The sequence below is a fragment of the Canis lupus genome, chromosome 9, assembly GCF_011100685.1.
Source record: "Canis lupus familiaris isolate Mischka breed German Shepherd chromosome 9, alternate assembly UU_Cfam_GSD_1.0, whole genome shotgun sequence".
Classification (NCBI taxonomy): Eukaryota; Metazoa; Chordata; class Mammalia; order Carnivora; family Canidae; genus Canis; species Canis lupus.
The window spans coordinates 36,236,321-36,250,331 of record NC_049230.1 but is presented as its reverse complement, the minus strand read 5'-3'; the positions used below and the strand labels follow the sequence as shown (position 1 = coordinate 36,250,331).

At 33.3% G+C, this 14,011-nt stretch overlaps 1 protein-coding gene across 2 annotated transcripts in view; it reads right to left on the bottom strand.

Annotated features, from left to right (window-relative positions):
* The window catches only part of USP32 (ubiquitin specific peptidase 32), a 217,917-nt gene that overhangs the window by 26,775 nt on the left and 177,131 nt on the right, over positions 1-14,011 (bottom strand). Inside the window, exons 15-22 of one of the 2 annotated variants that reach the window (XM_038547992.1) lie at positions 13,538-13,678; positions 9,089-9,248; positions 5,139-5,293; positions 4,156-4,237; positions 3,264-3,338; positions 2,661-2,799; positions 2,300-2,405; positions 358-531 (exon numbers count right to left, since the gene is read on the bottom strand). In XM_038547992.1, coding sequence (XP_038403920.1) covers positions 358-531; positions 2,300-2,405; positions 2,661-2,799; positions 3,264-3,338; positions 4,156-4,237; positions 5,139-5,293; positions 9,089-9,248; positions 13,538-13,678 — 1,032 coding nt within the window. The remainder of the gene's footprint in view (positions 1-357; positions 532-2,299; positions 2,406-2,660; positions 2,800-3,263; positions 3,339-4,155; positions 4,238-5,138; positions 5,294-9,088; positions 9,249-13,537; positions 13,679-14,011) is intronic. The other variant, XM_038547993.1, reaches the window with a different exon arrangement.

The following is a 14,011-nucleotide window of genomic DNA, read 5'->3' as shown; positions in this document are numbered from 1 at the left end:
GGTAACAATGATGAGTATTAAAGTTTTTTGTCATTTAAAATCAGATAAAACATGCCTATTAATCACTGTATATATTATTTTAGAAATTATGGGACTCCTGAAATTCTGATTAATCATTCCTATATCCTTTCCCAAAAGTTTACAAAGTAAAAAGGTAACATTTAAAAATTTGCATTAAAGATGCTTTGTTTTGCTGTTACCAAACAAGAATTACACAGAGAAATATAAATTCCATCACTTCCACAGTAAAATTTTTTATCACAGAATAGTTTAGTTAGCATTAAAAGTTACGTAATATACATTTGTGGCCAGAGCATTTTATCTATTGCTTATATTAGAACTTCAAAACCGACAAACCTCTGCAGCTACTTCCCAGTCTGGTCGGCCATCGCTGTCCTTTAGCTCCACGTATGGCTTCTCATGGACTCGGTTGAGATCTTCATGAAGACCATCCAAGAGAAAAGCCAGAAGTTCTTGGGAGTCTTGTTGCTGGAACCCATTAAACCTGGGAGCATATTTTGCTATGGTCCACTATAAATATAACCAGAATCAAACTCATTATTTGCTACCCCTTAAAATTTGGAATGAAAATGCCCCATAATTCATTCAGAGGCATTATAAGAAGGTAAATAGTATTTAGTCTGCCTCAATTTCAGCAAATATATTTTGAAAAATCACAAAATCTTTCTAGGTTTCATCTCAGATGACAAGAAAAAAAAAAAAAAAGCCCAATATTTTGGCCAATACTGTGTCCCAGGTTCGGTATCATATAAGCAAACAGTTCTTTAGGTACATAGGTATTATTTAAGAAAGGTAGGACAGAAATATTAAAATAGCATTTGCTCTCACAGAAAAAGTTCCCGTTATGGTTTTCTTTCACAGTTAACTTTTCTAGTCTTGTATCCTAACTTTTATTATTAAAAGCAGAATAGCCTTGTGTTTAGCTATAAAGACTTACTAACTAGCTTATAATCTTGGGCAAGCTATTTAACCACTCTGAACCTTAGTTTCCTAAGCCATAAAATGAGGATAATATTGTTTTACATTCTAGGTCTATTTAGAGGATTAAATGAGTTAATACACATAGTGTAATTAGAATAGTCAGTCCCTGGAAGTGGTTAAGTGGTCAAATTTTTAGTTATTATGATTATTAATTTTTATTTTTATTTTTATTTTTTTTAAATTTTTATTTATTTACTTATGATAGTCACAGAGAGAGAGAGAGAGGCAGAGACACAGGAGGAGGGAGAAGCAGGCTCCATGCACCGGGAGCCTGATATGGGATTCGATCCCGGGTCTCCAGGATCGCGCCCTGGGCCAAAGGCAGGCGCCAAACCGCTGCGCCACCCAGGGATCCCCTGATTATTAATTTTTAATCTAAAAAGTTTTTGTATTGTTTTTAAAGATAAAAAATAATCCTAAAAATAACAATCCTAAAAAAATAATCCTAAAAATAACAATCCTAATTGCACTATATATATTAATATAAAATTTGTATCTATTTCAATAATTATATTTTTTCTGCTTTTTATTTTATTTTTATTTTTAAAGATTTATTTATTCATTCAGAGAGAGAGGGATTGAGAGAGAGAGACAGGCAGAGACACAGGCAGAGGGAGAAGCAGGCTCCATGCAGGGAGCCCGACATGGGACTTGATCCCGGGTCTCCAGGATCACGCCCTGGGCTGCAGGCGGCGCTAAATCGCTGCGCCACCAGGGCTGCCCTCTTTTTGCTTTTTATTTTTGTTTAATTAAGTTTATTTATTTTAAAAATTAGGCTCCATGCTCAGCCTGGAGCCCAATGTGGGGCTTAAACCACAATCCTGAGACCTAAACCTGAGGTGAGATCAAGAGTTGGATGCTTAATCAACTGAGCCACAAAGGCGCCCCTCTTGCTGCTTTTTAAAATTCAATAGATAGAATTATCTTAGTAATGTTAAAAATGTATAGAGTATCATTTACTAGGCTCAGAGAATACTGCAGTAAGAATATTGGTAACAGTAAAGGAATAACAAAGGAAGATTTACTCTATGTACAAGTAGGATATTTGATAAATTAGTAAACTGAGTGATATCCCAAATTTAGACTGTGACTTTGATCATTTCCTAACACTGCATCTTTATCAGTATTTTGCATACATTTCAACAAGGGGAAGTATCTGACACCTAGTTTATGCCTCATGAAGGATTTAAAACACATTAAAACTAAAAAGCTAAACATAAAAAACATGTAGAAAAAATCAGTTACTTAAACAACTGCTTAGGACGTAAATACTTTCATATCATTTTAACCTGCTTACCCGAAGCTTTAATGGGGCGACATTCTTCTGAGTTCCACTCCAAAGTTCCTGTACTAAATCCCCATAGCATTTAGCCATATGCCCCTTCATACCAATGGGATTTGTCCTAGAAGTTTGAGAGGAAAATTTGTTGCCAAAGGTTCTCATAAATCACAATCACATGGGCATAGAAATGTCTAGCATCTATTTTTTCACATCAAAATATCTTTTTAAAATAAGAGAAGTATCCTTTGCCCCTTATTCATACCCAATAGGGCAAATAAAATAAGACTTTTTTCCTCTAGGGTGAAAAGGAAATTTAAGTGATAGTGGGTTCATAACAAAGTCATAAAAAAGATGGCAATGAATCAGGAAATACTACCTGTTGAGTTCATAAAGATGTCTCCCTGAGATAAAATACTGTGTCAGTGGCTGTGTGTTACTAACACACTGGATGCTTGAGTTCATGAAACAAGTGTTTCCCAGGTTACTTAGACCAGTGGCTCCTTTTTCTGTGGGAACTAGAAGAAACAAATACGAAAAGGAAGCTAACTACAACAAGATGTCGCAGACCAAACACACACTTGCATTCAATGCAATGATTTTTATAATTCTTGTAATCAGCTAAATGGAGCTAATACTTCTTCATCTGGTCTTAGAATGCTAAAGTAGGGAAGGTTTTTCATCAAGTGTCATTGGCAATCATGATAATCCAAGCTCATTTGTGATCTAAAAGCAGCAATGATTCTAACTGCTATAATAGTTTTTTAGAATTCAAACAATTCTCTCCTAGTACTGTCTTTATATGAATTATTAATTTCAAGGTTAGAAAGAGATTTGATGCTTCAGGAAAGAGAAAAGTAAAAGAGGACCTAATCCCTTTTGAACTAGAAAGCAAAAAGTTGTTAACCTTTCAATAATGAGAAAAGAAAAAAAAAAATTTTTTAAAAACAAGCTTTCTAAAAATAATTAACCAGAGACTTACCCTTGTGTCTATCTATTTTACTACTGTTGGCTATAAAGGACATTTCCTCAGGCCAGCTCATATCTTTATTGCGAACTAGAAAGATAGAGAGGAATGTGTTAATTTCTTATCCATTCAACCCACTGGATTGCTTCTGTTAAAAAAAAAAAGAAAAAGTTCTTATTTCTAAATTAGAAATAAAAAAAAATCGAGTTAATTTTAGTAATTGATTCTGAAACCATTCCAACTCTTTATATTGGGGACTATATAGTCACTTGATTACAATTCATTAGTAAGCTATTCCTTCAATTACCTACCTGAATTAAAATTATACTCAAAAATTTATAGAAGTAATTAAAGCTCTTAAACTTAATACACTAGAATTATCACAATTCCTTCTTAAATTTTGACAACTGTTGGAGTAATGTATTTTAATACAAAGGAAGCTAGTAATGTTTCCAAAAACCTTGATGAAAAAGATACATTTTAAGTTTTCAGTGACATGTGCACATGTGTAAATCTATGTGTGAATATACAAGTAAGCTCTGTTGGTAAGTGACCAATGTTGATGACTAAGGAAAGCCTCTGCCACTAACTGTGCCAAAAAGTTTTTCTTACTCAAACTCAAAAAGACAGCTTGAAGTTTTTAAGAAATTTTGTACACTTATAACTAGATTCACTTGTTTCTACCTAATGTTTCCATCCCTTGCCATCTAATGAATGTAGACATATTTTTCTTTTAAAGCAATCTAGATAGTAGGTAGCATTACATAAGAGCTTAATAGTTTTTCTTTATTATAAAGAGTATAATGATCAAGTAATATTTAGAAAAATTATAAAATGGATTATTAGTAAGTAAATCTTTAAATTTTTTTCCTAAAATCTAATAAAGATATATGCTTCCATCTTGTACCTTCAATTACCAGATGCTGCTCATCTTGGATTTTCAAATATTCCAATCTATGATCTTCATCATCCAGAAGAGTAAGGTAATTCTGTGTATGGAGGAGGAAATGTTTTTGTTAATTTGATTACTAGACTTGAAACGGAAATGGAAGTAAATATTAATGACAAAACAATTAAACATGTCCTTGTAGTTCCCTACCTCATATGACAGGTATTTGGCATAGTATAGTTGTTCAGAAATATTTATAATTTAGGTTGGCAAAATGAGAGAAAACCAATGTCTACTTCATAAACAAATACTTCATGTCTCTAAAACAAAGTTATAACAGAATTTTGGGGAGATCAGAAGATTTATCACCCATCAAACCAAAATTGAGATGTAGATTCCCGGAAGCACACAAAAGAAATTTTCCTTAGTACCTAGTATGAAATTCAGTAAACATGCTAATGTTAAGAATGAAACTTACTAGGAACCAAAAATATAAAATCAAAGTATACATGTTTTTACATGAAATTACATGTTTTTGTTTGTGCTCACAAAATTAAGTCAATTATTCTAAGGGAGGTACTATTGTTTTGCCTGTTTACTCACAAGAAAATTGAGACAGTTAAGTGACTTGCTCTGGGTTATACAACTAAACAAGTGGCAGAGCCAAGATTTAATCACTGGCAGTGGGGCTCCAGCAATTGTGTTAACTATTACATATTATACTATACTGCCTCTCGATGGTGATCATAGGAGGATGTAAAAAGAGGGAACAATGGAACAGAGAACTGGTTAAAACTACTTACATTCCAATTTCAGAGTATAATCTGAAAACACATTGCATATGTTAGGAAGACTATATAAGCAATTAATGGCACTATCTCTGAAGAGAATAGAAAATAGAGGTCAAAGGATGGGAATGAAGAAGTTTCACTATATATTTCTGTATTGTTTGGATCTTTTCAACATGTGTACGTGTCACCTTACGATAGGAAATGACTTACCTCACTGTTGTAAAGCCACAGGCGCATATCTTCCTCTTTGATGCGTAGCCTCTGAGATAGATATTCATGAATTTCCTTGATGGTTTGCATTCGACTAAAACAGCCTGTATAGGCTAAGACTCGCTTTAATGGTGCATTTGGAGAAGGTACATTTCCTATGGTCATAGTAATCATAATAAGGAAAAAGGCATATGTAAAAAAACCCTCAGCAATGACTGCTTTAGGAAATAATGATGAGAAATGAGAATTATAGTTTTGATTTTTTAAAAGATTTGAGAGAGAGAGAGAGAGAGCACAAGTGGAGGTCGGGGGAAGGGAAAGAGTGAGAGAGACAAGAAAACTGTGCTGAGCACAGAGCTGATGTGTGGCTTGACCCCAGGACCCTGGGATCATGACTTGAGCCTCAAGCAGATGCTTAACCAACTGAGCCACCCAGGTGCCTAAGAATTAAAAGTTTAATAATCTTGTAAATTAAGAAGCTTTAAAATGAAGATAGGAGACCAACTGTGTTAAAGTAAGTTGAAGCCTTTAACTTTGAAAGAAAGAGCAACAAAATCAGAGCCCAAGTAAGAGATGGTATTTGGATTCCAAAGAGTAGCAAAGTATCAATAACAGACACTGGTATCTTGGCTGCCCCCAGTAGGGTGACACTCAATAGCAAAATCAATATTCAGTGTAAGAATGGGGAAGATTATAATGGGACTGGATTTGAATTCTACAGATAACTGGATTTGGTAAAAAAAAAAAAAACAAAAACCACTGGCCCAAAACGGCATCACTTAGGTTAAAGTCCTAAGTTCATAAACCAAGACTTTTTTTTTTTTTTTTTTTTTTTATAAACCAAGACTTAATACCTAACCTAACTGCAGTTTCAAACCTGCTAGAAATGTAACCTTTAAACACTCAACATGGGTATTCCTGGTCAGTACTAGGACATTTATTGATAGACCCCTGCTTTTCCCCTTAAAAGGGAGATCTTGTCTAAAACAGAATCTTTGTGAAAAATTTCCTTTTTTCCACTCCCTACCCTTTAAAAATCTTCTTTCCTGTAGCCCTCAGGAGCACTTCTCTACTTGCTAGATGGGATGCTGCAAGACTCATAAATCGATTAATAAAGCCAATTAGATCTTTAACATTTACATTGTTGAATTTTTGTTATTTAATAATCTGACCCACTTTCTTAAAATAAACCGTCTTTGAATTACTAATCCCATCACTCTCAGTCATTAAATGCCCCAATTACCTGGCACATTAGTACAATTACACAAGAAACTTTTCTTTAAAATTCGAAATAGGCATAGACTCTACAATGCCCAAACAGAGTTGAAAGTGAAACCAAGGGCGCTTCTGTGAAAAAAAATTGCCCGGCTGAAAAGGTAAGAGGGAGGAAGACTGTAGGGCCTGCCCACTCAATAAGAGGACAACGGGCATAATCTTGAATTTCTAGAGGGCTCAAGAAACAAAAAGAATGGCAATAAGAGGAAAGAGAAAAGCGAAGAATTTAACAAGTTTAACCACATACTTCAAAAGAGAAGGGAGATGAAGTGACGAGATTGAATGAGTCAAAATATAGGTTGCTAAAACAATCAACTAAACCTTGGTTAACTATTTAGCCAAAAACCCAGGCAAGAGCTATAGTTTAGGGGTTCCTGGGTGGCTCAGTGGTTTAGCACCTGCCCAGGGCGTGATCTTGGAGAACCAGGGATCGAGTGCTACATTGGGCTCCATTGCATGAAGCCTACTTCTCCCTCTGCCTGTGTCTCTGCCTCTTTCTCTCTGTCTCTCATGAATAAATAAAACCTTAAAAAAAAAAAAAAAAAAAAAGAGCTATAGCTTAAAATGGTCCTCTCTAGCTATAGTAGGTTATAGTTTACTTAGTAATCCAAAATAAAAATAAACTTAGCATATCAATATAAGCCATCTAGGGTAAGATTATACCTGCCAGGTAATTTCTACCTATCCAATGGAGACATAGCTTTTTTCCTCTTATTAAATGCTTTTGGGTTTTCACCTACTAAACAAAGCAAATAAAAATATTGGTATCATATGCCTTTTAAAAAGCTTCCAAAAAGAATTTACTCACCTAAAATAGGCTGAAAAACCAACCAAGAAACAAAGACCTCTTTATCTGTCAACATGGCTACATATAAGTATACATTTAAGTATACTGTATCAGTTTGTATACTCATCACTTCAAAAGTAATAAAAGAGCCTAGTAAACAGTCCTAACACATTGAGTAATGAAAAAGATGAAAAATATGTTAGGGCAGAACAAAGCCCAACCATGATCAGTTTTTAAACTAGAAAAGCTTAGCAAATCTTTTACTATCAGCAAGCAAAGGATAATTCCTAAGAGAAAATAAAAGAACAAATTTCTCTAAGTATACATCAGAGGATTAGTTATAAGATTACAGCAAGAAAGCATATTTTTGTAAACTTCAATATGATTAATGATTGATTTCAGAACTAATTAGTAAGGAATAAAATTTCAAATTAAGAATAAATTTGGAGCATATACTCAGTTCTAGGATTCAGAAGCATTTGCGAGTGTAGTGTCCAAGTCAATTTCTATTGTCATAAGCCACATAAGAAATTTATTTGAATTCTAGACAGTTTTTATAGCATAGCTCATTAAGCAGGCAGCCACTTATTACACATAATTTTATGTTTTTGAATAGCATCAACAAATCTAGTAGAATTTACAGAAGCAGCAGAAATCTAGGATCAGCACAAGAGTTACAAAGAATACTTACTAATGGTACAACAACACATCTTGCCTCTCATGTTATCTTTCAAAGAAAATTGAAAAATATATGCTATGGGTGCCATGGAAGCAAGGCAAAAAAACAAAAAACAAAAAACTTTTATTCAATGGAAAATTAAATCAAGAATGTTTTATAGTGATTCTATTTCACTGCTCCTTGATTTTGACATTTTTGCCAAAGACAAAGTTTGGTTAGGCAGAAAAAGCCAATGCTTTGCTATAATTCTTACCAAATAATATGTGTAAGAATCTTCATATATTATCTGAATATAACTTTTAAGGAAGATAGAAAACTAAATATTTGATTTCAAAGGATGAATGGTACTTATAGAGTTGGTTTGGGTTCACAGGTAGTTCTTGCATACTAAGTTATATTAATAATATTCTGGCATTGTTATATATATATATATATATATATATATATATATATATATATATATTCTGGCATTGTTACATAAAGTCTTAGACTTTGTGTAAATAGATTAACTCATTATTTCCACTGAAGAACAAAGTCAAATATTTGCAAAGCAAAAGTATAGAGCAAGTCTTACCTGTCTATAAAATTTAGCCTCACAGAGAAATCAAAGGGGGAACTTTTCCCATGTAATACATTAAAACAGGAATTATACATCATTTTGGTAGGCTTGATGTTCTTCAAAGCAAATGTGTCATTTTAATTTTCAAAAACATATCCTTCATTTTATATTATCTGTCTCTAATAAAGGCTCTCTGGATTAAGCGAGAATTGTATCTTGTTTTATCAGAAAAGTCCCAAAAACAGTAAACAAGCAAAAATATGATATTGTGAAAGAAATTACTTTTCAGAAATTTGAGTGGAGTTGAAAAGACCAGTCAGTCATTGACTGGCAGATTTTTAATTTAGGTCAGGCAAATAATTTACAATGGCTTGTTTCCAATGAAACAAAGTATATGAAATGTATTTCTATTTTCTTTGTATGTTTTCAAACTAGAAAGGGAAAAAATTCTCAGTTTGCTGCTGAGATTTTGCCACTACCTCATCTAGTCTTGCGCATGACCATAGATTTAGGCCCCACAGATGATTTACTGATTCTGTATGAAAGCCGATGGGAATACGTATTAGTATAGTGGCACCAGACTTTGAGCAACTTGGTTGCTTTTGTTTTTTAAAGAAATGCATGGTATTCTTGCTGCATTCTTAAGTTACCTCTTGGTAAATGCTGAGGAAACATTCTCAGGCTGATCATACCCATATTCACCCAGATGTTAGACTGCTGCGTCCGAGTAGCAGGCTGCTGTCTTAGGAAGAGAAGATATCGAGGAAACAATTCCAGCTCTGGGATTTCTGTCTTGCTATTCTTGATCACCTGTTGTCATAAAAGATACAATGTGATCACCATGAAAGAAGAAACAAAACTGGTCATTTTTACCTAATTTCTAAGATTTATTTTTTAACTAAAATGTTCAATAGGTTTACCACCTATACTTGGTTAGATTCATAGATTTCTTATATACTCTCAGTTTCCTGGTCCTAAACCCATCTTCTAAGATTAGAACCCCTGGTGAATATTTTCTCCTCTTTTATTTAAAAGCAAGTAACATTGAGATAAAGAGGAGAAATCTTAACTATTAATTCTATTAACTTCATACTATAATTCTTCTCACTTTTATGTATTTTGTGTATATTAATGATGGCCTTTTAAAGAACAAATTCTTAGGACTGGAGTTATAAGTCAAAAAGCATGGAAGGCCATGTTATTAACTATATTAAGTCATTTTGTCACCCAAAGTGTTGTAATTTACAGTATTTTCAGAAATGTATGAACATAGTTCTCTCATAAAATCTTATCAGTAGACATGAATTGAAAACACCTAGTTTCTTTAACACATATACAGTACTATAAATTTGCTTAAAATTTTATTTCTTATATTAGTAAGGATAAAAGTGTTTTCATATAAAAATTTTCTGGGGCTCCTAGTGGCTCAGTCAGTTAAGCATCTGCCTTCAGTTCAGGTCATGATCCCAGGGTCCTGGGATTGAGCCCCCCATCAGGCTCCCTGCTTATTAGCAAGGAGCCTGATTCTCCCTCTCCCTCTGCCTGTCATTCTCTATGCTTGTGCTATCAAATAAATAAAATATAAACTTAAAAAATTTTGCTATCTATATTCTATTATAATAGGTTTGTTCAATATACTTTTGTCTATGATTAAAACAACTATATTGGAGGCCCAAAGCTGAGATTCATGTTGTTGAAAGAGGATTTTTCAATAACCCCCTCCAATAATGTGCTTGCCAGCCCAAAGACACAGGAAAACATTTCATTAGAAAACTATTGTTCTACGAGGTCAAGGGTAGATAGAACATTATCAAGCTAGTATTTCAAAAGGATAGGATTAACACACCTTAAAACATAAAATTCTACATAATTTGTAATGTCTCAAGTGATGAGGCTTTATTTTATTTCCCTCTGCCCTAGTAACCAATGTTTTCTACAATAGAGCACTTTTTAATGTCAAGAGGGGGCAGTAAAGAACCAAATGAAAACAATGCTATAAACTAAACCTTTAGTAGGACTTTTTCTTAAAAGTATTTGGCATATTCTGATACGCTATTGTATGGTATTTGAAAAGCTCCATTGGTCCCCCATTGGGGACCTTACATGATAAGCAGTATAAAGGCTCTCCCTGGTATTTTCCTCTAAGACTGCTGGAAGAAGTCTGTCTACTTCTACATAGGCACTAATACCTACAAAGCCAACCATAATTTCTTATGATTTCGGTTTAATATGTTTTGAGAAAAGGTTAATAATTCAGTATCTGTATTTGTCAGACTACATAAGACATACCTTTGGCAGAATCTGAACTGATAATGAAGTAGTTTTTATAATATATGCATCTTGCTTGCCAAGGTAACAAGTGATTTTGTGAGCAAATTACAATTAACAAATTCTTATGCACAAACATACAAAAACATATTTATTTATATTTTAATTATTCTTGTCTTTGAACTTGCTAATAACTTCAAAGATAACCGGAAAACAATAGATATAATTTCATTTGCAAGAATTTATCTTAAAAAAATCATCACATGTTTGGGGAAAAAATTCTCACTAGGAAATTTTTTTCCAGAAATGGTTTTTTAAAATTAAACACTAGAGGCAAACTAAATATCCATCAGTAGGTGATTAGTTAATAAATTATGATTTATGTACATATATATGTATATGTATGCAAAGTATATAAAGGATCATTATGCAATTACTAAAAATAATGGTATAGATCTAAATTTTTTTTTGATCTAAATTTATTAACCTACAATGACATCCACAGTAGCTGTTAGATTGAAAATAATAGCAGAAAAAAAAAAAAAAAAAAAAAAAAAAAAAAAAAAAAAAAAGAAAATAATAGCAGATCATAAAACACCAGGTATAAGATAATTCAATTTCATAAAATTACCCACACATGGGGTGTCTGAGTGGCTCAGATGATTAAGCTTCTGACTTGATTTTGGCTCAGGTCATAATCTCAGGGTTGTGAGATCAAGTCCCACATTGGGCTCCAAGCTGGGTGTGGAATCTGCTTAGGATTCTCTCTCTCACTCTGCTTCTCCCCATTGCCTCTGCCCTCAACAAATAAATAACCCATATCTATCTATGTATGTATGTGAAAAGGCATAGAGTAATGTTTGGGAAAAAAAGTACATTAAGCTGTTAATAGTGGTTACCTCTTAACATAGTAGGATTTGACATGATTTTTATTTTCTTTTTTTTTTTTCTGTATCACTGTATCTGTATCATATCACATGTACAAATTAAAGATGTTTTTATTTTTCTTTTTTTTTTAAGTAGGCTCCACACCTTATGACCTTATGAAGACCTGAGATCAAAACCTGAGCTGAGATCAAGAGTCAGATGCTTAATTGACTGAGCCACCCAGCTACCCCAAAGATATTTTTAAATACATAGTCTGACTTAATATAAGTATGAAAGTATTCATTTTTAACTTTGTCATGGCAAATTTTAGTATTTACTCCCTACCTGAAAACACCATATTTTAAATGTTTTTTGCAGCATTTTTTCCTGGAATCAGGCAAATGTGTTATATATAGAGATTAAAAGAAAATACTACCAAGCCATAATGAAGTAGCCATAATGAATGCAGTTTCGATTTAGTAAGATTATTTTAATATTTGTCTGACATCAATGTAAAAAACATGACCTTGTGTGAGGCTCTGAAAAAATTCATCTAATAATTATGATGATGATGATGGTATTAGCAAAAGTCAATGTTTACTAACCACTTACTATAAATCAGATACTGTTAATCATATATATATTATTTAATTATCAAAATAACATTAATGAAGTAGATAACTGTTATTTCCACTTTACAGAGGAGGAATCTAAGATTTAGATTGGAACATTGGTAATCCAAATCTAGGCAGGCTCTAAAACATCAAACTATATATATGTCAAACAATTATCACAATGTTTCCCCAGATATAGAATATTAAGACATAGCAGGAAAGTCCCAGAAATTAAGCAACTAACTGAAGGACTACCCTACCTTCCAATATGTAAAGAATAAAGTATATATGTATATGTATCTATGTATATTTATTTTTAATATATATCTTCTAGAATTTCTGATGCCAAATACAGTAGGAATATTTTGGAGCCAACAAACACAAATCCCAAATTCCTGCTTCTGACCTAAACACAGTTTTTAATAAATGTAATTAGTCAAAATTATAGATTAAGGCTTTATAGCAGACTTTTACTCTTTTTGGAAGTGATCTAACTTACAGTATCTCATCTATGCAAGCTTTCCTGGTATAAGAAAGTTCTATCTTGGACATTAATGTGAGGGAGAGTGTTTCTTGATCTACAAAAAGAACCTTCTTACAAAGTATTTTACTGCATGGAAGAGTATTCAGGACATGAGTCCTGTTGTTTACTATATAAGCTCAATAACATAAAAGTATAGTTAATTCACTATTATTTTGATATTATATACTTCAAGTCTTTTAAATTATTCTTTTAAATTACTTAGAGCATTTTATTTATGCTCTGAATGACTCATCCTAGTAATGGCAACAATCAGAATTCATTAGCCTTGGATTCCTGTTATCATTTGTTATGATCATTTGTGTGTCCTTCCTACAAAAAGACAAAACCCAAAAATCCACTAACAACTATGGGATGAACCAACCCCTAACTGGATGCCTGTGTGGTTAATAAAAAGAAGTTTCAGAATTAATCACTGCACCATTTCTCCTACATTCACTGAACTTTTCGGCACTGGCTCTCAGACTTCTGCTCCAGCCTAAGTCCTGCAATATCCTAAAGTCTGAGTTTATATGGAGAACTTATTTAATAGCTCAGCCTCATAATACCTTGACTTTGTTTAGTCCAGTTACTATTCCCTCCACTCCATGTAAATCACCCACTTCATAGGCATATCATTGTATAGTTGGTATCCAATACAGTGCTCAGTAAAATGAATGAATAAATGTAAAAGAACATAAATTTTATTCAACAGTACTGATACTCTGCTGCTATAGGTAAGAACTAATTTGTGGATAGTGAGATTCATACAGAAAGTAATGACCCAAGCTAGGGCTGTTCCTTATATAAGCACCATTGGTTATACTTACAGGTCGAGGTAAGGCCAGGTTTGCTCCATACCAGTGATAAAGTGCTCTCCACACAGGTTCTGGGACCATTTCATAATCTCTTCCATGGATCAGCTGTGGGGTTCGTTTCAATCGTCCTCCTTCTAGTGTTAGTGATGTAGCCTTAGAAAGGATGGAATACAAATGTTGATTTAAAAAATATTTTTAGTATTATAGTCTCTTGTGTTTTAACAAAGTCTAGATACAGAACAAATACCTATGTCACTACTCAGTTTCATGTTACTGAAAAATAACGTATTTTCTTAAAGAGATTTTTAACTTTCAGAATAAATTATTTAAGAAAGAGAACTCAAGGGACACCTGGGTGGCTCAGTCAGTTAAGTGTCTGCCTTTAGCTCAGATTGTGATCCTGAGGTCCTGTGATCAAGCCCTATGTCAGGCTCCCTGCTTCTCCCTCTGCCCTTCCCCCCCTGCTGTGCTTACTCGTGAGTTCGC